The sequence below is a fragment of the Thunnus thynnus genome, chromosome 23 (assembly GCF_963924715.1).
Source record: "Thunnus thynnus chromosome 23, fThuThy2.1, whole genome shotgun sequence".
In the NCBI taxonomy this organism is placed as follows: Eukaryota; Metazoa; Chordata; class Actinopteri; order Scombriformes; family Scombridae; genus Thunnus; species Thunnus thynnus.
Window position 1 is genome coordinate 3,550,863 of NC_089539.1, and position 27,453 is coordinate 3,578,315.

Sequence of the window (27,453 nt, forward strand, 5' to 3'; positions counted from 1 at the left end):
TTTGTGCATTTCCATGTTCAACTCGTTCATCTAAGGTCATAAATGCGTACTATAGTTGTTGATTTGTTTTTTAGGAGGAGCGGAAAACAGCAGATGAGAGGCAGACCACGCAATGGGCTGATAAGGTATCTCTGGCATCTGCTTCATGGAGAACAGTGAGTGTGTTAGAGCATACTCTGATCAAATATCATACATACAGTATGTAGCATACACTATGAGATCAAACAGAAAGAAAACACAGGATGAGATCAAAAGAAAAAAAAGGGGTTAATTATTAATGCAGTGTTTGATTTGTGTGACTGCTGAATATCTGTGTGCACTGTGTGTATGTGTATATGTTAAGGTGGAGAGCCTGCTGCTGGAGAAGCTGTGTGAGCAGATCGGTTCAGTCCTGGCAGCTCTGAAGGTGTGTGACCCTCAGCATACTGGATATGTCAAACAGGAGGATCTGAAGAGGGTTTTCAGCCACTATGGGTTGCCCATCTCCCACAAACACTTCGACAAGTAAGAAACACATCTAGACCCACATGCAGCATAGTGTAATTTATAGAGACTAAGAAAAGTTATGGAAAACTAAGAAATAATAACACCCTGAATAGGTCTATCAGAGGGTGGGTGACGAACATATTCAGACCAGTGAGCAATTTACCTTCATGCCTTTGGACTGTGGGAGACAACTGGAGCACCCAGAGACACTGTGTTAATGTGCTCCACACACAAGCTAGCTGGCTCAGCTTGAAGCTTGGGAATTTGTTGCTGTTTCTCGCAACAGTACTAACTAATGAGCCACTGTGCCACCCTGTCAGGTCATTTACTGTGATTACAAAATAAGAATGCCATAGTCAAGAGTTAGTGTTAATCAACTTTAAGGGAATAGTTTGACATTTTGGGAAATGCACATATTTACTTTCTTGCCAAGAGTTAGATGAGAAGATTGATACCACTCTCATGTGTCGTAAGTACACAGCCGGGTGGTGAGCTTAGCATAAAGTTAAAAAAAAAAAGTGCTGATTAGCATCTCTGAAGCTCACTAATTACCACATTGTATTTTGTTTGTTTAACCCATACACAACCAGAAATGCAGACATGTTGTGGTCGTAGAGGGAGTTTATCCATCCAATCTGCACTTCTGTCCAGCACCTCAGCGCAGTTATGACAAGACTCCAGAAAGTTAATCCTTGCCAAGAAATGGTTACAAGCTGTAACACCACATATTTTTTTTTTAAATTTCTCTTTGTGTACAAAATAAATAAAGAAGAAACAAAGTGTTTATTAGTGAGCTTTAGAAGTGTTTGTAGATGCATATTTGAATTTTATCTCATGCTAAGCTAAGCTAAGTACCTCCTATATAGTCATAGCCTCATACTAATGCACAGACACAAGAATGGTATCTGTACTCTTATCTAACTTTTGGCAAGAAAACGAATCAGCATATTTCCCAAAATGTTGAAATGTTCCTTTTCCTTTCAAAGAAAACTTTTCTTGCTTCCTGTTGCTAAAAATATTTCAAAGGTACTGAAGCTCTACAGCTCCACAGAGGAATTATTACGCTACATGCAGACAACTGTGGCTGAAATGCATTAAAGACTGCACAGCTTCACCAACCTGACACAACATGGCATGTTGTTTGGACTGAATGTTCATTCTTGACCTTGGAAACAGCAGCTGGCAACATGCTTAGTCCTCAACATGCTTCACGAGCTTCATGATCTTCAACATGGCATGTTGTTGCTTTTGAAATTCAAGTGAAAACCAAATAAGTTTGAATGCTTGACTTTCAATACGCAGGATGGTGAAGATGCAAACGTCTGGCATGTACAATACAACTGTCAGATTAAACATCTGGAAAGGCTTTGCATCATATTTGCTCATTTAGAGACAATTTAAGATAAACATCACTTTTTTCTAGATCCATACATATTCATGAACCTCACTGTACCACTATAATATTACACCTGCCACATTGAATTGATTATTGAGTCCCTTGCCCTTCTACCATGTTTATATATTGATTAAGTAGCTTAATTGACTGGAGGATCACCAACTTCTTCAACCCTCTGTATCTGCACTGTGTCTTAGCTGTGAATTGTCTGAAGGCAGAAGTTTGTATCCTCATAAAGCACATGTAGGGGTTAAAAAAGAGGTTTTTATGTAAGCTGTGTGAAAAAACTGCTCCACTGACTTTCCTACAGTCCTGGAGCACACCCTGATCTCCCATTCTCCTCTCTTTTCTGAGTGTACTTTTTGGTTGGACCAGCCACGGACCAGCCCTCTAACCACGGTTGTCCATGAGTGAGTGAGTGAGTTAGTGAGTGAGTGAGTGAGTGAGTGAGTGACTGATGAAGTTACACCATTGGTTGGCCGGCTGTGTGTTGGAGTTTCCCCAATGGCCATTGCTCTTTCAAAATGAGTTGGGGCAAGATGATGGAAGCAGAGGACAGCAGTGCAATGCAGAGTGACTGTGTTTCCTGCTCTGAGCTCTCAGCTCCGATGTGAGTCGGCTAAGCTCTTGTTTCAACAGATTCGTGCATACCAGTGTTTCAACTGTCTCCTCCTCCATCATCCATTGTAATCGACTTTCCTGCTGGCAGCACTGTCAGCAGCCGGCAGGAGAGATGCTCCTTTGTGTTTGGATTTTATAACTCAACTAATACCAGGATGCAAGCTTTTTATTTCTTTGACATTTTCACATCACAAATGACGAACAACAGTATTAAAACACAAGTCTTGCAGGTAAAACATGAGACTCATGTAGCTGCTATATCATTTTAGTGTGGGGTGGCTGCTCTGCAGGTGCGCTTGATGTGACTGTAACTGCGGTAACCAAGTGGAGATAAGCTTCCTGAATTTGCACCCAAATGGCTGTCAAAATTTGATTTACAATTTCCACTGCAGCCTCCATGATCATCGACTGGGAAAGAGGTGCATAGAGGCATGAGGGAGAGCGCTTAGTTAAAACACCTCAAATAAACTTCACTCTGACTAAACACTAAATACAGAGTGAAAAACCAGAGACATCCACAGAGTGAAACAGATGAAAGAGCAGGAGGAGTTAACAGATAATTATAACAGTTATAATTATAATAAGTTCTCTTTCAAATCAAACATCTTGATAGATATGAGTGGAAAGTAATGTTCTTGCAACTGCCAAACCTTTTTCTTGACTCAAACGTAGCTTAACCGTGTCACTTCAATACACTTTACCAGCAAATATTACTGGGACCACTACAAAAAATAGCAGATGAACATTTAATATCCAGGAATTCACATTATAGATACTACCACTGACTATCCCTGTAACACACTGGCCACAATTTCACACATTGACCATTCACAGTCCAGCCATATACTAGGTTTGACCTATCTTGTTTTTTTACTGAAGAGCTTTAACACATTGAAAGTGAGTTTTCCATCAATATTTTACCTCTGCCACCATCTGCCAGCACCAGAAACTCTGAATGCTTAAACTGTAAAACACGACTGGGTGGTCTAAATCTAGCATGTAGTGCAGAGGCTGCTAAACTCAGTGATGGTTGTATTTGTTTAAATTACACTGATCTCTCAGAATTGTTGTGGTGAGGATGAATTAGTGTTAACCTTGCTTTATACATATCTTTTGCAAGGGTTTTTTTTATTGAATAATGACAAATATTGCTGTGACATCTACAGAATTTAGGTAAGTTTTGGTATAATAAGTTCTACTTTAATGTGAGAAAAGGGTTTAATTGATTTTAAAGCTGCACTAAGCAATATCTTCTATATTAAAAATAGGTGAAATGACTGTGTAATCTGACAGTTGTCACTCGTAGTGACAGGCTCATAGAATATTATCACAAATTTTACAGTTCAGAGTTGGTGGAGACCAAAACAGAGCTAAAAGTGAATTCTGGGCTTACATGGTGCCCAGAAACACCACTCCAAAAGAATGCTAATGTTGCTCTGTCTGCTGGATGTGTGAATAGGCAACTGTTTGCTAACATGTTAGACACAACAACTTTATAAGGCCATAGTATGTCAGTTGATGGTTTTGATGCCCTCAAGTGACAAGAAAAATCTTTTTTTTTTTTTCAAATAATTACGCTTTAATGTAAAAGCACACCCTACCCACAGTTAGCAAGTTATGTTAAAGTTATGAAAAAAAGCACATATCTTTGCACTAAGACGTACACATTTTCTCTAAGGTTTTACTGCTGCTAAAATATGATATATGGAATGTTAGACTGCTAAAAGAGAAAACTACTGGCCTTTGCTCAGTTGGGGTTTTCTCAGCTCACTTTCAGATTTTTCTCTTTCTGTTTCCAGGCTCTGCGAGTCCTCCTCCAGCTCTACACCTGGCAGCACTTCTAGGTTGGTTTCCTACAGTGACTTACTGAGAAACCTGGCAGCACCACTAACAGATGAAAGCACATCTTCATCCTGCCGCTCCCACGAGAGGAGCAACCATACTGAGAGGTCAGCATAGAGAGTGTGATAGAAGCATGCGTCTCAGACTTGAGCTGTATTGACTGTAACATTTACTCCCATAAATGTATCTTATTATGTACTGCACTGAGACATACATCTGATTGCCCCTCTTCCCAATATGTAAACTGGCACCTGTCTTCTCAATCTTTAGCCTCCATGGAATTATACTCAGTGTTTCTATGTTGTGCTTTGGATGGTTTTTCAGTTGAAAGAGTGCATGTTACTCCACATCAAGGGCTGGTTTGAAAAGTTACATTATTGGCTTTCCACCAGGAAAAATGGGGTATGAAATCACCCAAGACATGTCAGTGCCACAGGTAAAGAGGTTTTGAAGAATCCTGGGTACAGGCAGAGGTAGACAAGCCTTCATTGCTCACTTGTAAACCTGCATTAAACACTGTAACGTTTGTGAAAGGATCTCACTTTTTGGGTGCTTTTACCAACAAATCTGTCCATGAGATCCCATAAAAGTGGTTAAGTGTTAAATATACCGCCCTCACATGCCATTAAAATAGAGGGTAGACTCTACAAAACTTAAACTTTTCAACTAAGTTCAGTCAAGTTTTAACAGACAGCTAGATATTTTTTGTGCTTATCAGCTGTTTCCAACAATAAACTTTAACTTTGGAAAAAAAATGGAAAGTAAAAGCCACAAGCCTCTGCTCCCTGAAATATATTTTATATTTGTAAATCTCCATTAAATCCTCATGATCCAATCACATTCTGAGATGCACGTCAACCAATCTGCCTACAGATGGTGAACTGTCACCCAGCATATCTGTTGCTAGCTTGATACTAGCATAATGTTTCCTGGCTGAAATTCCACATCTACTCATGTGTTTCTGATTTTTATTAAATTATGCATTTCTTCTGATTATAATGCAAGAAATGGAGTTTGAAGATTTAACTCTAAAGCGAGCAAGTAATCCCTACTGGGTTTAGTTAGCTACTCCACACAGCACTTCAACAACCAGATTGTGGAGAAAACAATTGTCAGAAACGAAAAGTTTTGACTATAACTTCTGTTTCCTGAAGGGAAAGAATGAGGTACAACACATAGTATGTAGTATGAGGATATCACACCCCCGCATGGCCTGACTGAAGACACCTGATGATCTGTGGTGATGTATGTGAGGCCCCGCCTGCACATATATACATCTGTCACCATGGTCATCCATCAGTTTAATAACCACTTTTCACCAAGCCCAGCTGAGCAGCAGGGCAACCTAGTGTTGTACTTTGCTCCTCTTCTTCAGGTAACAGAAGTAACATAACAAAGTAACATAACATTTCGTTCCCTTTCAGTTGATTCACTTGGTACAACACATATAGCCACCGAAGGGGCTGTCACCTCCAAAAAGTAAAACCAAACAAAGTTTGCAGTGATGACCAACTGGCTGCAGCAGAGATATCACTGGCAGATACCCCTTTAAACAAACCCATGGTGTTGCCATGTCCCTGGTTGAACGTGCGCTCACACTGTGAGGCAATGGATGACCTCTGCTGTTGTAAGCCAGTGAGAAAGCCACTGTTTAGACAGGGCTTTGCCCCTGGCTGGATTAGCAAAAAAGACAAACAATTGGTCACATAAATGCACACTCTGAATGCGGTCTATGTAGGTGCGTAGCAGACGCACAGTACACAGGGAATGCAACCTCCTGTGCTTCGCGAATGCAAAAGGAGGGAGACAAAGGTTTAAGAGCCATAGAGCTATAGGCTGCAGGGATAATCGTGGGCAAATACGCTGCATTTGGGCGATATGTAACTTTGGAGCCATTCAAAGTGAACTGGGTACAAGAGAGATGGCTGTTTCTGCTTGTACTCTTCCTCCCTGGATTATTTCTAATTAATCTGCTGGACAAATAGCTCAGATATCTCCATGTTGTTGTTTAGACCAGTGTTTAGCACCGCTTACAAAGTTCCACTAATTCAGTGAGGAACATCTTTCACTTCCTTTAAATTCTCCACAATAAAAGTCTCCTGTTAGTTTGTCATTTAAAAGCTTTTAATTTGAAGCAGTAAAGCAGGAAATGTTTGGTTTGCATTAACAGTAAAATTACACAACTCTGATATGTAAAGCTGGCCAATGAGAACAGAGTGGGCTCATCAGGAGGGGGGCTTTAAAGAGACAGGAGCTAAAATGGAACGTAAAGAGAAACTGTGTATATTGAGGGGCTGCATAAAGGGCAAGTGTAAGATAAATAAGGAAATTTTTGAACTGTAAATCATGCAGAGCTACTATAGTGGAGTCCAAAAATAAAAATTTAGGGCTGAGATGAGCACAATAGGTCCACTTTAAGAAACGCATGGCAAGAGGGTGAGTGCCTGGTGTCACTCCATCGAAGCCAACATGACAAGCAGATATAGCCACCAAATAGACCTTAATCATGGAAAAGGAGAGACCCTTATCCAGCAGCTCCTGAAGGAATGTCAAAACAATCACAATAGAGTACTGAAATGGGAGTACATTTCAGTCCTGACACCACTGCTTGAACGCCTGCCATTTATATGCATATAGGTCTCTTAAATTGGACCTCTCAACAGGTAGGCATGCAGCCACCACAGTTCTGGGCGCGGATGAATCACCTCTCCTCCTGCTTGAGAGAGGAGGTCCCTGTGGAGAGGAAGCTGCCAGGGCCTCGCTGCCAGCAGACTGATTATCTCAGCATACCATGATTTTGCTGGATCAGAGACAGATCCTGCCGGCACACCCTCTGTATGCATTTCCACTGGGGAAAATGCATACAGGAATGTGTTGGGCCATGGATTGGGCACATCCATTCCCAGAGGTGCATTGTGGTCCGTTATGGAAAAGAACAGGGGGGAGTGGGTATTTGCTCCAGAGGCAAAGAGGTCCACTTTGGCCCTGCCAAAACGATTCAATATTTGAGTCACCACCAATAGGTGCAACCCTCAATCTCTCACAAGAGGTCCTCCCCTGGAGAGAAGGTCCGCACTCAGGTTCAGCAACAAAAAACAAGATAGTTTTAACATGGGAAGTGAACAGGTCTTTCCCTGAAAAGCCCAGTGCTTGAATGTGTGACAGAACTAGCAACAGTTGCACTGCTGTCTGCTCTATCAGAGCCCAGTCATCCAGATAGGCTAATATGCAAACACCTCTCTCCCGGAGTGGAGCTAACGCCACCTCGACACATTTGGTGAGAGTGAGGGGGGCAAGTGACAGGCTGAACAGCAGCACCAGGTATTCGTAGGCTCCGCCTTTGAATGCAAACCTTAGAAACTGCCTGTGGTCTGGGTGTATCGCTACATGAAAGTAAGTGTCTGTGAAATCAATTGCTGCAAACCAATGCCCTGTGCCGACTGCATTCAGTAGCTGTCTCAGTGTTGGCATTTTGAACTTGTAAGTTCGTAGGTATTTGTTTAACACTCGCAGGTCTAGAGTTGGATAAAGTCCTCACCCTTTCCTCGGAACAGTGAAATAACAGCTGTACCAACCTTTGTTTGCCTCCGAAACGAGAACCAATCATATCGGTCTCTTGTTCAACTTGGACAGAGTGTTTATTTTGTCCTTCAGTACTGCTGCTGCCTCATCCCCTGCAACTGTGTTTATTATGTAGAGGAAACGGATTGGTCTGACCCAGAAATGTAGCCGGTAACCCATGACAACGGTTCTCAGTTGTGTACTGTCCAAATATTTGGACAAATTTTACGTTGATGCTTTGTCTTAATATTGGAGTATATTTCTGTAATAATTTGTAAATGAACAACTGATGAAAGTACCAAGTCTAAAATGCCACATTATGTATTGTCAGTGAAACCTGCAATTGTTTTAGTAAGAAAGTAAGTAAGTAACACTTGGAAATGGACAGTCATTACTGATTGAATAATAATGAACATGTAATTGGCTTCCCTTATGTATCCTTATACTGCTTACTTACATATATATACACTTATATTTATATTTATACTTATTTTACTCATATGCTGCCCTTTACACCTACTGGCATAAACTTTCACTCAGTTTGGTGTTTAAGAACAAGTTTGAGAAGCACAGCCTCTTTTTTCAACACTGACTGTTGTCAAGTGCCCTAGGAGTAGATGAGAAATACATTTGTTTTGTTATGTAATGTAGGTTTTCTTTGACGGCATTAAATTAAACTTAATAAAGGTCTTTACTTGTACGTTTAGCAAAAAACTTCACTCTGGAATTCTTTCACACATACTGTGTTCTTCTAATAGTGTGTGTCAGAGGCATGCACACCAGAGTTAAATAAAAAATATTTATTTGCACAAAAACAGGCATCCATCAGGTGGATAGATTGGGGTACAGCAAAGAGTTTGAAGAAGATGGAAGAGGAAGGGAGATGGAGAGGAAGAGCTGTGACAAAACTGACAAGAGTGATGCCTTGTATGTAAAAAAATAAAATAAATAAAAAAGAAGGCACATCAAACATCACATGAAGTACAAAAATCCTGGCCTCTTTTTTGCTGCCAAAACTTTGGTGGGAAATCCAAATCCAGCATCACCCTACAGGATTTGGTCTTTCAGACACAGTGCCATATTTTTTAAAAATATATCGTATTAGCCCTAATGTAAGATTAAGACTCATTTATGGAAAAAGACTTACAACTTTGATTAAATTATTCTTATTTGCTTTTTACTCGCAAAACTTTTGTCGCACTTACAGTAAAGTAACGGGTGTAGTTGTCAGCTCGAGTGGTGTAGTTGTCAGTTTCACCTGGTTCACTGTCTCTACTCTACCACACTGAGCTTCGTGTGTGTGGAGTGCTCTGCCCCGCCCGCAGTGAAATAGAGTAGAGGAGAGAGTCTCAGCGCAACCATAAATGACAACAAAGTCCGGGAACATGTGCAGGTGGTTTTTGACTGTTGTCAGCTCAGGGGGAAGGAAAAATCTTTCAAACCACCATGGTTTCTGAGCTGGTGGAGGAGAGGGCCACTCCACCTCCAGTCTCTCAGCTGCATGATGGTACAGTGAGAAGAAGGATGTATTGTCCTGGCCAACTGATGCAGAGGCGGTATACTGGCCCGATGATAAAGCCTCCTGTTCACCCTCTGCTAAACCATGCATGTCCAAGCTGATGTCCAGCACGTCATTGTCATCATGGCAATGGACAACCCAAGCTGTGGCTGACTAGCGCTCTTGAAGGGCTCTGGCTCAAACTTGGCTAACCCCTCAACAGTCTCCATGTGGTCAGCCCAGTTACCAGCAGGGACTTCGACCCTTGCCGTCAGACGAAGCTGGGTCCCTCAACTCGGAGAAGAAGGGTTCATGCCGTGCAACAGTAGTCTTTTCTGGCAATTTCAACACAGACCTGACCAGCTAACTTTGAGCTGGCAGGAGCCTACTGAAGAAACACAGCTAACAAGCTGTAACTTGCTAGCCCAACTCGGCAGAGGTGTTTTTCATGAGGTGAGAAGCGTGAGAATTCAGGGATGACCGTAGTGACAGTTGTATATATGTGCAGGCCTCACATATGTCACCACAGATCATCTGCCTTAAAAGTGTGAATAAAGGTGTCTTCAGTCAGGCCACGCTGGGGCCCGATATCCCCATACTATAAGTGTTGTATTGAGTGAATCGACTGAAAGGGAACAATTTCAGAAAAGTGTTTTAAGACTTAATAACTCCCACATTCACACAGTCGGTGTAAATGTGTTCACTTCCACTCTGACGCTGCAGTAATGGTGGCAGCACTGAGAGCTGTACTAAAACTCATGTTGTGTTCACATATTAACTTTCCTGCATATCTACAAACTCTCAGTTACCTTTTCTATACCTAACCCCAACTCTAACCATTTAATCCACCCAATTTCTCATGATCAGTATAAATATTTTAAAAATATTTCACCTGTATGAAGTATGTATGTATGGTTCTCAAACTTCTACACAGATGATTGGTCATCTCCCATGTACTAACATTTTGGTTCTTGAAGGGTTGGAGTACAGAGCTCCTGTCAAAATATCAATATATAGTTCTTTATTTATCTTATTTTCCTAGGTGTTACTTTTTACATTTAAGGCATTCATAGCCTTGAGTTTGTTTACAGCATGATATGCTCTGGTCTCACTCTTGACTTGAAATTTAGGACTGGTTTTAACTCCAACTCTATTAGTTGTTGGGACATGTGCAAGCACCACAGCCCTGGCTACATCATCTCTTAATCTGCCCCACAGGCCACGCACATCACCTGAGTTGACCCTGCAGTCAGTCAGGGCACAGCCGCCTCCCTCCAGTCTGCAGGGTGGTCCAGACAACTGCAGCATCTTGGATGTTGTTTTCAAGAGGATGCGATCGAGATTAGAGCAATGTCACACGAGCCTCACAGATCGCATCCAGGCCATCACCCACAGTTCTGATGGGACGCTGTTAGAGGCAGATATACGGAAGGTGAGGAGGGTTAAAATAAAAACTACATAACTATCTCCACAGCACCACCAACATACTAAACCCTGCAAATCTACATGCAGATTTATACATAGTAGATTTTTTTGTATTTGTGTTTATAAATGTATTTTTACTGAAATGTATAGTTGAATGTAATTCTACTGTGCTTATGTGGTATATGCAGTTTGACTCATGGGATGTGGATGGCTGGTTTAATCCTCCTGTTGGCTTGCATTCTGCTTTTTTCAGCTATAAAAGCAGCCAACCAAGCTGATAAGCTACATGGTAATGATTATGAAAAACATCATTTGTGCAACAGGCAGGTAATTAGTGAATTGTGATAGATCTAAGAAATTTACCAACCTTTCACCTACCATAGAATGATAGTGGGTCATTGACAGTGACCCCATTTACTGGGCTTGGACAATGATTTTTTCAATAATTAATAAACAGAAGAGTAAAGGGTTGTGCATGGAGATGAATTTTAAAGACTGAAAAAATAATCTTTGAGGATAAGGCTGGTGTTATTCTATATTTTCTTACTTTCTGCCTTAGCCCTGAGTCCATTGGTTCCTTATGAAGATGTAAATCTTTCAAATGGCTCACAATATGTAGTTTTATTTTTAGCCATGCCAGTGGCAGGGCTTTAGAGATATCAATGTCGGTCAGTTGGTCGGTTGGTCAGTTGGTCCACTGAAACTACTGAATGGATTGGCACCAAATTTGGTACCGACATCCATGCTTCCCAAACAATCAATCCTACTGACTTTGGTGATCTCTGGACTTTTCCTAGACCGCCACCATGAGGTTGACGTGTGGTTTTTAGTTACAATAAATGTCTCAACAAGTATTGGGTGGGCTACTGTTAAATTTGGTACACAGCAGTGGATTAATCCACATTTGGTGCTCCAGTGAGTTTTCTGGCAGCAGGATAGTGTGTGTGGGATTGAGTCAAAATAAACTACCGTGGCAATGTTCATGTGTGCTTTTAATAGTTTTTGGATAACAATGGAACTCTTGGCTCATTTTATTGACAAGAAGAAAATATAGAATATCAACTGAAGTGGCAACTGCTAATCCATAAACTTTGGAAATACTCCTTTAAAACTACAAATATTTCTGTAACACAATGGCAGTTTTCATTTGTTCCTCAGTTACATCATGTAGAGCCAAACCACAAGTGCAGCTGAAGTATATAGTGGCTCCTTTCACATTGCAATCACATTTCACATTGAGCGAGTTGCAGGGGGACATAATGTTTGTGAACCTTCACACAAGCAGAGAAAAGAAGGGTATATTGAGGGTGAGGACTCTTGGTAGAAAACAAGCAAAAACACACACTGTGGAAGGAGCTGCCATGGCAATAATTAGATGCTGAAAATAAAAGATACACCTGTTGTTTGATAGAAGCTGTCTGAATCGATGTTGCTGCTTGTTAAACAGAAAGCAAAGGTTGGATCTGTGAATAATCACACACTCCTACCGTAGCCTCACAACATTCAGGTCCCTATTATGTTTCACTCCCTCACCATTCTGACAAAAGTTTACTGCTACTGCTACACTGGATTGGAACAAGTGCACTCATTATTTTGTGGCGTAATTTATTGCTATAGAAAACAAATCTGGCTGTCAGTATGCATTTCCATACGCTTCACCGATAAATGAACAGCATGAAATTACAAAGTAAAGTTTTAGTTTTCACTCCTCTTCTGTCTGCAAGCGTGCTCTCTCTTTCTCTCTTTGTGTCTGGTTACTTTTAAACATCAGCATCATTAAATTCAATGAAGGGTGTGTGTGTGTGTGTGTGATAGGATGTGGCTCTTTAAAGCAGTGCAGCTATTTTTTTGGCTCTTAGTATCTGACTGGTTGACTCCTGCAGCAGCAGTTTAACAGAGTAGAGCAGAGAGTGAGGGAGACTGGCACCAACCCAGCTCCCACCCAGCTGACCATCTCTCCAGTGCTGGTTTTGTTTCCCCTTTCCTTAACCTGTACCCAAACTTATTCCCAATCCCAGCCAGTCATTTTCTACAATGCTTTAAGGAGACAAATTATGCATGTTTACAGTCTATATTTTTAATCTGGGCTCTACTGGAAAATCTTTGCATTTTTTACAGTTTAAACTGACCCTTGCAGTGTGCAATGCAGTAATATCAGTGTCTGATAACCAATAATGACCCACTGCCATTATTAAGTTAGGCGTTCTGATTAGGCTACCTCTGTTGTCTTTTGCCCTTAATATCTTACTGTATTTTGACGTGCTTGTTGAAAAATTATATGTTCTATGGTGTGACAACGCTGTGGTCAAGGTCTGGTTAGGTTTAGATACATAAACCACTTGGTTAGGGTAAGGGAAAGATCATGGTTTGGGTTAAAAGTGTGTATTTTCGGAGCACAGGAGAGAGGAGCAGAGCAGCTTGGACAGGGGGGAGGAGCAGTGTAGGAGCAGCAAGTGAGAACTTACTTGACTGCTGGAATAGAAATAATTTTGAATATATCACCAAGACTTACCCATTTCTTATAGTTAATAAAAAATGGGATAAGTTCCCAGGCCTCTTAGGCTGGCATTGTCTAAACCATAGGTTGGAGTTGTCTGTATCAGATGCAGTCAAACACTGCAGAGACCAACCACTTCACAGCTTTTCTTGACGAGTTATACTGTCTGTATAATCAGTCACCAAAGAATTTAAGAGAGCTTGATGCTGTAGTCTCTGAAGTAGGTGTATGTTTAAAAAGGATTGGTTGAGTCTTAAGGATAAGGTGGGTGGCTTCATCTCACAGAACAGTAAACGCTGTTTGGACAATGTATGTTGCACTTTACAATCATCTCACAGCTGCAAGTAAAGATGTGAACTCAAATTCAAGTAAAAGTATGTATGTATGAGGGGCTACCAGCAAAGACTTGAGCTGATGATGGACACACTTGAGGAGCTTAAAGATCTGTCTGAGGCTCTGCAGTCCAGAGACATTAGACATTAGTCTCAATCAGTCAGTCTGATAAAAAGGCAGCTAGATGTTTTCAATACCATGGGACGCAAGCAATGGTGCACAAACTGCATGTGAGGCTGCATAGCAAGGTGCTTTTAAAGGTGTAACACTACATAGTGACAGCAGGCAGAAGGTAATAGATCCAAGAATGTTCTATGAAGCACTATGCAGAAGCACGCAAACAAGAATGGTCACAAGTGAAGAGGAATCAGTCTTTCATAAAGTCAGTGTGTTGGATAAAAACACATGGCTAAGCCCTCTGCCATTAATGTATGGGGAAACTGAAGTAAGAGAACTATGCAGTCTTTTGAAAATAGGATTCTCTGGTGTTAAGCAAAGTTATAGGGATGTTAAGGAGAATGCCAGTGTATCAAAGCACAAGTCCCTTCTGAAACTTTAACATGCAGTGGAAACCATTGCTTTGAGCAGTGCAGAGTATGAGAGAGGTTTCTTGAAATTAATGTAGTTGTGACAGTGTTGTGCTCACAACTGAAAATTGAAAAAGTCTCTGCTCTAATGTTCATTTAAATGGTTGGACCTCCTCTTACCTCTTGGGACACCACAAAATATGTCAGGCCACCAGAAGGTCTGCAGACCATTCAGCGTGTAGACAAAGATGCACTACTACACAGGCTTCCCCATATCAGCCCTGGGATCTGATGAACTACTGTAACTGGTCTTGATACTGATACTGGAAGTGAGTCCAGTCAAAGCAGAGTAAGCAGTGATGGTTGCTACTTGTTCTCAACTATGAGTCATCAAACTGTCATCATTTTTGCTGACGAAACAGTATTGTACTTGATATATTTTCCCATATTGAACTGAAAAAGGAGATTGTCTTACAGAAAGATTAAGTCATCAGCTCTAGTTTTGCGCACTGCCAACAGTATTTAGAATGACTTTGATTTGCATTTTAGTGTTCAGAGCAGACCTTGTTATGTTTTATTTACAGTTTGTCAAATGATATTAGATTTTATAGTCTATGCCATCCCATTCGCCAGTTTGCCCGTTTTCTTATTCTTGGTACATCTACAGTTTCCAACTAGTCCTCGTCGCTCCTGCATCCCTCCACTTGACCCTTCTTCACGCCACTCGTCAACCCTCATTCATCATGCTTTCCGAGACAACCGCACTACCCAATCCCACGACATTCTGCCGTGCTCAGGCGCAGCAGTAGGTGGTTTGCCTCCGATCAGCCACCTGAACGGTCCCCAAACCCCCGCCCCCCTCTCTATGAACCGTACCACGTCATCTTCGCAGCCCTTCTTTGGGGGCATGAGTAGTCTTCCAGTCATCCTCGTTCATACAGCCTACTACATCATTGTCGACCATAATAAACTAGAAATTTAAATCCTTGGCACCAGACTCAGATTCCCACCTGAAAGCCAGTCCCTCCATTTTCAGCTTCCATGCTTCCCACAGTCTTTCATTCCCTTCACTCAACGTCCTGACCCTCTCCTGCTTCACCACCTTCGCCCATTCCATTCTCAAGATTAAATCTTCCACAACACACGTCTACATCAGCCAAACTAACGTCTCCATAAAACTGTCCTCAGGGGCACCATACCTAGCCTTGTTTCACGCACACTTCGGCATGTTATCTGTAAGTCTGAACCACATCTTATGCCAAACATTCGCCCCTCACTTCAGACTTCCTGGCCCACTACCAAACTCTCCGCACAGGCAACCTGTCTCCCCACATCGACAAAGTCAGTCCACATTCCTAACCGTACTCTGGCCAATTCTTCCACAGTGGAGCCGCTTCAACTGCTTCCAAATAAGAAATCCCAGACCACCTGTTAAAATTAAATAAATAATATTCTCGACCGCTAGTCTTCCCAAGATTCATACCTACCTCAGCGACATTCAAAGAGCCCGTTCTCACTTAGTCCAATGAAGTTAACTTTGGGGGATGATGAAGCAGGAAGCTCATCGAGACATGTCCCACACCCTGAGTCTTGACCCCCGGGTTCCTAGACGCTCCAGCCTCTTTGTGACTCCATTTGGTCCCCGGTCATCCCCATGCCATCGACCCCCTTCATCCCTCTCCTCGACCCCCATCCAGTCCACCATACACTATCCTCACCCAATCCTGAACCCTCTTGACAATCCAAATAAATCTACTTTTTATACCGTTCAAATGGCGTGGTCTTTGTCAGTGAAATACAGTTAAATCTATTAACATGTTAAAAATATTTCTTTCATTTTCCTCAATTAAAATGAGTTTATATTTAACATGCACAAGGAAAAACAAATCTTCTTTCTTGTTTTCATGTTTACCAGTGATGAAAGAGCCACATCGCACAAATATGGATTAGGGAATGTTTGACACAACAGTGAAGGCACACAGACAGTGATGGATATCCATCTTCCACAAGCAGCCAAAACCTGTCTGTTAACCATCAGATTCAGCCGTCTGTGTTGAGATGTTTCAGCATTTCTTTGCGCTCTGTTTACTGTCTCAAATCTTTCCATCGCTGCTCTGACGCTCACTTTTTTTTTTTGACCGTGGAGCTCTTGCAAAAATCCTGTGCCGAAAGGCATATTGTGTTTCTGTGACAACCCGCAACTGAGTTTTCACGTCAGCTGCAAGTAACAGCTACCTGCATATTAAGAGATTATAATACTGTGATTTTGATATTTATTTCTTATTTATTCTGTTTTGTTATGTTCGAAAACATAACATTAAATGTAGTTAAGTAAATGTTGCTGATTTTTTAATGTGGTGTAATGTTATTAGAAACGCACAATAGATGAACAATGATGATCAAAGATCTGTCTGAGGCTCTGCAGTCCAGAGACATTAGACATTAGTCTCAATCAGTCAGTCTGATAAAAAGGCAGCTAGATGTTTTCAATACCATGGGACGCAGGCAATGGTGCACAAACTGCATGTGAGGCTGCATAGCAAGGTGCTTTTAAAGGTGTAACACTACATAGTGACAGCAGGCAGAAGGTAATAGATCCAAGAATGTTCTATGAAGCACTATGCAGAAGCACGCAAACAAGAATGGTCACAAGTGAAGAGGAATCAGTCTTTCATAAAGTCAGTGTGTTGGATAAAAACACATGGCTAAGCCCTCTGCCATTAATGTATGGGGAAACTGAAGTAAGAGAACTATGCAGTCTTTTGAAAATAGGATTCTCTGGTGTTATTCTGTTTTGTTATGTTCGAAAACATAACATTAAATGTAGTTAAGTAAATGTTGCTGATTTTTTAATGTGGTGTAATGTTATTAGAAACGCACAATAGATGAACAATGATGATTAATCTCGCAGCACCCCTGCTCCGTCCTCACGGCACCCACTTTGGAAACCACTGGTCTACAGGATCAATTCATTGTTGGTTTGGCTCTGCACATGAGATCTCTTGACAATAAGAAGAATATAGAAGATTGCCAGCCAAATCCTTTAAAGCCTCCCTCCCGATGAGCCAACTCTGTTCTGAGAGTTCTGTTCTTATGGAAGCTGCGTGTCAGGCAAATTCTGGCAGCTCTGGATGGTATGTCAGCAAACCATGAAACAAACTATAGAAATAGGATTTCACTATTTTTTCTCATTCTTTACTCAGAATGTCAACTTCTCAAATATATCCATACATGTTCAAGCCGAAATCATATCTTACATATGAGAGTGGACAACGCAAACAACACATGGAAAAACCTTAGCAACAACCCTAGCAACTGATGCTACAGAACGGATGGCCTTTTATGGGCATGTTCGACAAGCCAACGTCAGCTCGTCAGAAAGGAAAAAGAAAACGTTGCAAACAAAGCATTGAGAGCAGGTTGAAGCCCGACTTTTGACTTGCAGGGAGCATTTCTACATATGTATGTTAATCTCAAGTTTGACCATATTTAGCATAGATATCTGACATCATAACAGTATATAAATAACAGAAAACCAGAAAAAGCGTAATATTTAACCTTATCCTATCCAAACCCTAGTTATCAATGTGACACCTAACTACTGTAACCTAAGCCCTAACCCCAACAACAGAAGGGAATCCTTAACTGTTCCAAATCAGCACCTTCTTGATTCTCTCCTGAATCAGAAGAGGAGAGGTGCAAGTGCAGAATCCACTTCTGGTGGTGCAACATTTTAATCATCAAAACTACATGTAGTGTCACTACTCCCCCAACACTGCCATTCATCTTTGTTTTCTAAATTTCCAAATAAGCCTAACCCTAACCCAAATTGTAATTATCCTTTAAGGTTTAAAGTCTACAATATGTTTTACTGTATAAGCACAGTGAGGTGTGCTGTGTTATATTTTGTCTTGCTCCCACAGCAGTTCTTCAGTCAAAAAAATGGGTCAAATTTCTTCATGCACCTGTTGTACATGGAGAATGGAAGTGATTCTGACTGAAAAGTCGATGCAAACTGGCCTGAAGCACAGTTCAGCAGGCTGCTGACATTTCCAAACGTGTTCTGCTTTCTCTGCTGTTGCCCCCAGATACTAGAGGACAGCTGGGTCATCTTGGACGATAAGAATTTCAACAAATTTACCGAACTGCTCGGCCTCACAGACGGAAGGATCGAGTGTGCAGTGTTCCAGGGGAAGTATGAGGGTGAGAAAGACAGGAGAACGACAGCCAGAACATCTTGACCAGCAGCGTCAGCAATCCCATCAGTTCTGCATGGCAGGGTTTTCAATGCTTAAATAGAGATTTTAAAAATCCCTTCCTACTCCCCACCAGGCTCCCGTCCCCCTCCACTCCATCTCGCCTTGCATCCCTACTCCTACCCCACCCACGGTGATCAAACATAAGCCCCCTGCTTCCTGTAAAATGATGTCTTTCTTAGCACATGAGCCATTGGAGAAATCATCCTGGATTATAAATAGAGTAAGAGTGAGCCTCTTCGTCTCTCATTAGCAGAGGGGGGAAGCACACAGATTCAGAATCACACTCATTTCTGCTTGTTTGGGCTAATTATGTGCTTTGGAAGCAGAAAACAGAGCAGCAGGGCATCACTCTAATTTGTATCTTCTAAAAAAAAAAAGAAACACAGTAGAAAGAATAACAAAAAAAGAAAAGAATCATTAAACAAAGCCAGAACATAAAGTTAGTCATGTTTGCAAGGCATAAAAATTGACTTTCTTAGATTTAGAATACAAGTGTGCTTCTAATTAAATGTAAATTAGGTCAGGCTGTTAAATGCCCAGTGTGCTTGCCAGACATAAAGGGCACTCTGTGCAGTGTGGAAAAACACAAATAATCCACAAAATGGAACAAAAATTCTAATTTGTTGTATAATTCCCTCACAAAGTAGGAATTTGAGAGAAGCGGTTAATTGTGTGGCTGATTAAAAGGCCAAATATTACAACACTGTTTTCCCTGTGGTTTCTGTAGAGGCCACAGCCAGAGATAGGCAGCAGGGCTCTGAAGGTCATGGTAAAAAGGATGAGGTCGTCACCCTGCTCACTTCTGCTGAGCAGTGCCTGGCTTCCATGAAGACCAGGATCAAGCTCATCCATGAGGTAAGCAAGATGTCAGAAGATGTTCACTGGAAAACTTTCAAAGCAGCTTCTAAACAGCAAGGCCTTCATCCTCTAATCTGACAGAAAATGACTCAGGATTAAGTTTTTCCTTAAATTTATGGTTAAGGACTATTATGCTATTTACATAGTGCTTTAGGGTGTTTCATTGTTCTCATGCTGGTCTTGGTACTCTTGCGCATATATCCTCAAACCTCCCCAAATATGTAATTGTGGGTGGTGCATAGAGCCAGCTTATGCTTCATGAAATTTGAAGCATTGCACTCTCTGGCCGCACTGACCTCAGCTGCTTCTTGTTGATGATTGGTTCTTTGGCCCTTAGTACCTCCAAGTCAAACACACCCCTTCAAAACCACTCCAGCAACCAGAGAGACACCATAATTTTAAAGACAAGGAGAACAAGAGAGCAAGTAGAATAAAACAACACATATCCTGTACAATGGGGATGTCACTGTATACAGCCATCATATGTGGCCTTTACCGTTATTGTTGACCTCAAAACCAGCCCTTGTGAGAAGGGTCTATCTACAATCTTGCGGACCTATATATGTCTTATAATCAGGGTCATATTATTATTTATATTTGTACCTCGAGCTCCAATATGTTATGCCATCAAGAGCTACTGTGACTAAATGAATTAAAAACACTTTAAGCAAAAGAAGCATGAGCTAAAAGTCAAGCTAATGTTAGCTCTGACCACCTACTGCTGGACAGTTCTCACAAGTGATAGCTACTTCACAACTTTTCTTAAAAATTAACCGATTAGTGGGTGTCGGTCTGTCAAAAGCAAAATTAACCGAAACTGACATCCCTTGTACACATAACCTTTCAGTCAATAAATGTCTCGTCCCATTAGGACAACCTGACAGCCTTCCGCCTGATGGACAGGAGACGTAGAGGTGTGGTGGACTGCCATGATTTCAAAGTGCTGTACAACAGCCTGGGATTTTTATGCAGGGAAGGAGAGTACCAGCGGCTGCTGGATCTGATTGGCCTGCAGTCTGGACGCAACCTCAATTATGCAGAATTCGTCAATGTTGTAGAAAATAATGGCAAACAAGGGACACAAACTGCTACTGTGTGAGTCTGATATGATCATTACTTATATTTGGCCATTTAGAGGAAAGGTCTTTGGTGTGCCTACATTTTTGCTTTTCTGTCTCTCCTGACAGACAAGAGCAGCTCCATGATCTGCTGGCATGTGAGGCACGCTACAAGTGGGCAGACATGTCTAAGGTCAGCATAAACTCTTGGAAAGCACTCATAGAAAGATCCTCTTAAAGAACAAACCTACCTCTTCCTCTCTTTCTCATCAGGTGCTGTGTCATTTTGACACTGATGGCCAGGGTTGGATCCATAAAAAGAGCTTGAGAGATCTACTCTTCACTTATACTCTTCCCTTAAGATCCAATGAGTTTGAACAGCTTTGGTTGAGGTAAGAGATACTGAAGTGAGGCATCGCAATCACTACTACACATCATATAGTAGTGCTCATTTCAATGCCTGTGACAGTTTTTAACTTCATTTTGACAGGTATGACCCAGAGGGGCAGGGGTCTGTGGCGGTTTGTGACTTCCTGGAAAGACTGGGGTTTCATCATGATGTAGAACTGAGGTACTGGAGCCAGACACTGAAACAAACTGTTGCCCAAAAGGATGCCAGCAGACCAGTTTCCTCTGAGATTACCTCACTGGAATGTATTGTGTAAGAGAAAAAGGGTATTGTGTGCCATTTAAGATGATTTGGCCCACAGTATTAATAGAGGAAGCCAGGTTTTTTTTAATTGCCTAACAACAAAAACTAGGGCTTTATGCATGAAAACAGAACCTTGGCAGTTGAGTCCAGGTTACGAGCTTCCAAGGAGGGGCAAATGGAGGAGTCGTCAATGAACAGAACCAAATCACTGACCCTTCAGAGTCTTGGATCAGACACCCATGAGATTTGCTTTGTTAATGTTAAGTTTAATGTTTGATGTCATCCTGTTTTTGTCATGTCATGACGGCAGTTGATGAGTGACAGGTAGAAAGGAGGAGGTGGGTGGAAGGTTTGGTGTCAAGATAGAGTCGGGTGTCATTGGCATAACAGTGTAAGTAAGTCCTTAATGGCAGATTATCTGAGCCAGAGGAAGCATGTAAAAGGGATCTCAGTCTTGGGACACCCCTGGTTGGCAGGGTCAGGGTTGGATTTAGAGCCCTTGATGATAACTTATTACTTTCTGTCGGTGAGTAAAGGGGGGTACCAGTAAGGCCTAGGTACTCAGTCATCAAAGTAAAGAGAGCGCTGTTGCTGCAGTGAGGAAGTATAAGCCAAGATTTATACTTAATGCATCTGAAACACATATAAGTTTTAATATGATAATAAAGTACATACATGCAGTCACAGCAGTAAATACTAACTTTAATTAACGTTGATTATTTTTTACAGCCCATAACAGGCATAATGCTTAAAGAAACCATACACACACTTGGTCTTGTTTCCTTTTTGACTCAGGCAGGACATTTGCACTAAATGTAAACGACACAGATTTAAAAAAAAAAAAAAAAAAAACATATTGTATTTTATAGATTGATTGATATTTATATATTTTTGTTTTCATAACAGGCTTTGGTTTGGATCTCAGAGCATCAATACATTTCAGTTTTTCATATAGTGGTATATTACTCTTCTGAATGGGCTTCCTTCCCCAGGGGGTTTGGATAAACAAACATTTAAGCCAGTGTAGAAACATTTTACACATGCTGTGATTATAATTGAGCCTTGATAGATATTGCAAATGCACCAAGGCTCATTAATTCCCCCTAACATTCATGTGTAGCTACAGTATAAGTTTGGTGATTTATTGGTAATGCAAACAGACTTTATGAAAGCAGAAAGGCTTGAGTTGTGGAGAGGCCTTTTCAGAATCACCAAGTTTCCAAATATTTATTTTCAATTATAAAAGTGTGAACAGAAATGTCTCACTGATAAAAGCAAAATGAAAGTAGAAAAGGGAACATCCATGTTCATATTACCATGAATTATAGTAAGTCTGTCTTGAACTGTCCACAGACAAGTTCTGCAGGATAACCACAAGGGGCTGAGTGATGCTCTGACTTGCCTAGAAAGAAGAGGAGATGGCACAGTGACAGTAGAGGAGCTGCTGAACCTCTTACACACCTTCAGATGCTTCATCCAGAGAGAGCAGCTCATAAATCACCTCCGCAGGTCAACCACATCTTGCACTTTCTCTATAGAGACATGTATGAGTGTCAAACACAATCTTATCAAAGATCTTAATGAAAAGAACAGATTGAGACATGTTTTTATTCATATGTAGAGTTTACTATGTCACATTATGTGATTTATTTGTAATTGGGTGCTTTTTTTGAAATACTGCAACATTCCCTGTCCCTCAGATTCAATAAAATGACAACTTCTGTGCATTTGAGTAAGCACTCAAACAAATGATCTTTTATTGGGATATTTACACCAGACTACACAATTCATCATTAAAATACATTAAAAAACATTCACAAAACAGTTTTGAAGCTCTTCTCCACTATGAGAGTGACCTGTAACCTTGGAGCTTCCCATAACTTGAACTTGTTAGAGCCTGTAGGCTTCTGCCTTGTGTTTCCACTGTGTTTTTCAAACCAGAACATTTTGTATATACTGTATGTCATTGAAAACATTCAAAAATGCTCAAGTGGAAGGAATAACACAGAGAGTCTACAGCCATGCTGTGCGGCTCGGTGAGACTTTATTTAGGCACATTGCAAATTAGCACAAGAAACAAAGTACAGCTGAGGCTGATGGAACTGTTAGTTTTGCAGGTAAACCAAAGAATTAGACAATTTGAAATGGACTTGAATAGTTAGGGAATCACCAGTTATTACAGTATGTGGACCTTGAATATCTGTACCACAATCCTTGGCAGTCTATTTATTAGTTGCCAAGATATTACTCAGAACCAAAAATGTGAACCTCAAGGAGGCACTGGAGAAAAGTTTCAGGGAGTCAGCAAAGTTCAGAATTCATCCCCTGGGATCTATTATTGTCTGTGCAACATTTCATGACAGCCCCACCGTTACCATGGCTAAAAGCTGTGCACTTGTTAGTTAACATAACTCAGCATGAAACCAACTTGTCTGTGTTGCACCTCCTCTCTCGTTTCCCATTAGGCTCAAGGTTTCCATGAATGATAACAACAGGAGGATATCTTACATGGACTTGCTGTCTGTGTTTAACCATAAAGCAGAGAAGAAGCATGAGCCTCCTCCGTCTTCCCCTGAGGCCATGTGCCAGATAGAGTCTTTGGACGGCCTCAGCCCAGGAATGGCTCTGGCAAGGATGCAGGAACTAGTCACTGCCTCATCACCTAACCTGTTTAAGGTGAAACTTACGCCCACATGCTTCATTCCCCTTTGCCATCAGTCTTTCAAACTTTGTATGTCTTCAGTACATTGCCTGCACATCTCCAATATATACACACAATGCAGTGAGGTAGACCTTGTTTTCAACAATGTGTACTACAAATTTCTTCTGGGCAGGCGCCAAGGAGCTTCATACAGTATCTGTTTTAAAAACTGATCCATCCACTTGCTACATTCTAAAAGACATCACTACAAAATCTAAAAAAGTGTACATTAGAGTTTGTTTACACAGAAAATGTACTTTGCCAGAAATTGCAAATGGTGCTGCTCTGATTGTCAAGTAGTAGTTTTGTACACTACATGATTGTGTGATTGCACTTGAACTCGCAATAAAGAAATTGCAATTCTGCTAATGACAAAAACCACACCCTCTAATCATGAGAAACACAAGCAGTCAGATGATCAGAAGCTAACAGTTTAGCCAGATGATCTAAAAACTGTGTGCACAAGTACAGCACAGTAAACACTGAACAGCTTCTGTCTGTCAGCAATCACCTTCCTGTGGCTTTTCCTCTCCTCCAGGCATTCTCGGCCTTCGACCAGAGCAGTACAGGGACGGTCAAAGCTCTTGACTTTCGTCAGGTCCTGGAGAATTTTTGTGCCCGTCTATCAGACAAACAATACAGACACATGCTGACCAAACTGGAGTTAAACAGTGAGAACTGCACTGTTAATTGGAAGGACTTCCTCAACAAGTTTCAGTCACAGAGCCCCAAGGTAAGAGAAGCAGTTATCACAGATACTTAAAGGCATCGTTCATTTTCTTTCTGAGAGTGAGAAGATTGATATCTACCTCATGTCTGTGTCAAGTCCAGCTGAAATCCCGTTTAGACATCCCTTTCTGCAGTCAAAAATGATGTCTGTGTTTTTTACATTTATTGTTATTTTTATATTATTAAAAGGAAGAAGAGAGGGTATTTGGGTAAATATCAGCCATCGGAAGGGTGTGTCGGTGTCTGTGTTTGATTGTTGGTGCCAGTGTTACACCATAGGAAACAAGAGACAAAGTAAACAAACTTCTATTATCCCCTTCTGTATGCATACTCAGTGATCTGGATATACCCAACACATGTTCAACACAATTCATAATACTCCTGGCTTGTAGCCCAACTATAGCCAAGAAAACAATACTACTAAACTGGAAAAGCAGGGAAAAAAAGTCAACATCTCACAATGGTTGGATCTCCTAACACGACAGATATCAATGAAACAAAGTGACAATTTATTGTCTGTATGGAAACACATTCTCCTTCTATGTAGACGGAGAACTAATAATATTCCAATGGATTCATGCAAAACTCAGGGCGCCATCATGAAACCAAAAAGTGTAAAATATAAATTTATACCTTTTAGTGTCTGATTTTACAGAGCAGGTATGTATGCTATGGCAGAAAAAACATGCAATTTAATTTCAGTTGGACTTACCCAGCTCTGTACCTAAAGCACAGATTAGATTAATATTGATCATCTCACTCTCACTCAAATAAATGTATTTCCCAAAATGTGGAACTACTAATTGTATGTCATCCATACCTGTGTGCAACATAGAAAATGTGTGTGTTGCTTTTTTTTTTCATGGTGTAGATGTCAGAGAGGTGCCTGAGTAGGGCCGGGGAGAAAGGGACTAAAACCAGATCCGACACCTCTGGAACCACTGCAGTTCTCCAGCAGATCCAGGAAGTTGTCTCAGGCCATTTGTATGAAATCACCAAAGAGCTGATGGATTTGGACCACTCCAACAGCAGCACAATATCTAAAGAGCAGTTCAGACAGCTTTGTAACCGCCACTGCCTGAGACTCACAAATGATCAGGTGAAGCCAGAAAATTTGTTTATTACTGCTTATATTTCATTGCGTTATAATTCAGAGAATTCAAAGTGGAGACATTCAAGAGAACAAGCACATCTCCAACAACTCTCCCTGTGCTTTCAAGCTGAAACAACACATACTGGCATCAGTCCATGGTTACAAATGAGAAGATGAATCTAAATTTTACTGTATTTGCCAGTTCGGTTCTTTTTAGTCTGATATGTTTTCTTTAATTATTCTAATCAAAATCTAATTTATCTTTGCTGATAATTATTGACTGCGTGAGAAAGTTAGTCATCTGTAAAGCCAATTTATGTGCTGTGTGTAACTTGCTGTGGGGTATGAGTCCCCCCATTGTGGATGATTATTTGCATGTGTGCTTTTCTTTTTGCTTCTTAGTTTGAGTGTGTATGGAGTCAGATGCCCGTGAATAAGCAGGGGAAGCTGCAGTACAGAGAGTTTCTGAAGCGATTTGGTGCACTGGGCAGGACCGCCCACACAGAGGCACAAAGTCCCTCCAACAACATCTCGACGCCTTTCCCCGACCCCCGAGAAACAGCCTCAGCAACAGAGTCTTGTTGCCCAAACACTGTAGGTGCCATTCTGCAACGCACCAAGGTACAGCACATGACAGGATAGACCTTTGTTATATGCCATGTCTTAACTACCATATATTATAAACATAATACTCTGGTGAAACCTTATATAAAACTATTCAAGCTTCCAAATGTGGAGTTAAGTGAGTCTAAGTTGAGCTGCACAAAACATCATTTAATTCATTTTTTTGCTGAATGCTGCAGTATGCATTAACAGCTTCACAAAGCCAGTCACACTTGTAGTTTTCACTACAAGAAGTCTGGAAAAAAGGGCATTAAAATTTATTGAGCCTGTGTCGCACCAATCAGCAATCCCCAGTATTTTAGTGGTACAAATAAGAACATGATTCTCCAGCTCTAAAACTCTTATACATTTTGAACTGCTGTTTAAAAGAAGTGTTAGGATGTGTTCAGACTGAAGGGGTAAAGTGAAGTGGCACAATAAAGTCCGTACAAAGACACAAGTGATTGCAGATTTGCAGTAGTGAAATGTAACAAAGCACATTTGTGCATGTCTTACATTCAAGTACATGTTTGAGGAACATCATTAATATTTTATGCTTCTTTATACTTCCACTCCACTACATTTCAGAAGGAAATGTTGTACTTTTTACTCCACTACATTTATTTCACAACTATAGTTACTAGTTAGCTTTCAGATTAAGAAAGTACAAAGTACTGTAGGGATGAAATTTAATTTCTGTGGGGTCAATGGTGTTACATTTAACATTTAAGCAGTGCAAACAGATTTTATGTGTAAAACAGGTGATGTATTTTATAATTTATATGGTCTTATTCTGTTGGTCAAAAGCCACATTAAATCCCCTTTGATTCAATGCAAAGACAATAAAACATGAAAAATTCCAGGAGGGGTGAAAACTTTCTACAGGTGCTGTATATCTGTATATATAAAGAATAACATTGAGTGGGGCCATTTTGCATAATGAGTACTTTTACTTTTGGTACTTTAAATACATTTTGCAACTAATACTTATGCACCTTTACTTAAGTAAGACTTTTATTTGTAAAGGAATATTTTTATGATGTGGTATTGCTACTTTTACTTATGTAAAATATCTCAATACTTCTTCCACCACTGCAGATTTGCTCAGTGCAGCGCAAAATTAATATGTTCACGCAAGTAGAAAATGTTTCAACTTGGTTGAAACGATGTGTGCTCATCTCGAGGTTTTAAAACTCCAAATCATGAATGTACACAGACAAGAGTATAATGGAGAGAGACTGGAGGCAAATAACATACTCTGCACACACAGTCTGTGTTTACATACTTGTACAGTCTGTATATTGCCTGTTTGGG

The 27,453-nt window shown here is 40.8% G+C and overlaps 1 protein-coding gene across 5 annotated transcripts in view; it reads left to right on the forward strand.

The window, feature by feature from the left end:
- Nucleotides 1-27,453, forward strand: part of efcab6 (EF-hand calcium binding domain 6) — a 62,874-nt gene that overhangs the window by 30,253 nt on the left and 5,168 nt on the right. For 2 of the 5 annotated variants that reach the window (XM_067581095.1, XM_067581096.1), the window contains exons 12-26: nucleotides 75-155; nucleotides 344-504; nucleotides 4,303-4,452; nucleotides 10,623-10,836; nucleotides 18,275-18,389; nucleotides 19,173-19,300; nucleotides 20,175-20,398; nucleotides 20,491-20,554; nucleotides 20,635-20,753; nucleotides 20,852-20,932; nucleotides 22,367-22,522; nucleotides 23,479-23,689; nucleotides 24,253-24,447; nucleotides 25,315-25,542; nucleotides 25,939-26,157. In XM_067581095.1, the coding sequence (XP_067437196.1) occupies nucleotides 75-155; nucleotides 344-504; nucleotides 4,303-4,452; nucleotides 10,623-10,836; nucleotides 18,275-18,389; nucleotides 19,173-19,300; nucleotides 20,175-20,398; nucleotides 20,491-20,554; nucleotides 20,635-20,753; nucleotides 20,852-20,932; nucleotides 22,367-22,522; nucleotides 23,479-23,689; nucleotides 24,253-24,447; nucleotides 25,315-25,542; nucleotides 25,939-26,157 (2,346 nt within the window). The remainder of the gene's footprint in view (nucleotides 1-74; nucleotides 156-343; nucleotides 505-4,302; nucleotides 4,453-10,622; nucleotides 10,837-18,274; nucleotides 18,390-19,172; nucleotides 19,301-20,174; nucleotides 20,399-20,490; nucleotides 20,555-20,634; nucleotides 20,754-20,851; nucleotides 20,933-22,366; nucleotides 22,523-23,478; nucleotides 23,690-24,252; nucleotides 24,448-25,314; nucleotides 25,543-25,938; nucleotides 26,158-27,453) is intronic. The other 3 variants (XM_067581098.1, XM_067581099.1, XM_067581097.1) reach the window with 2 other exon arrangements.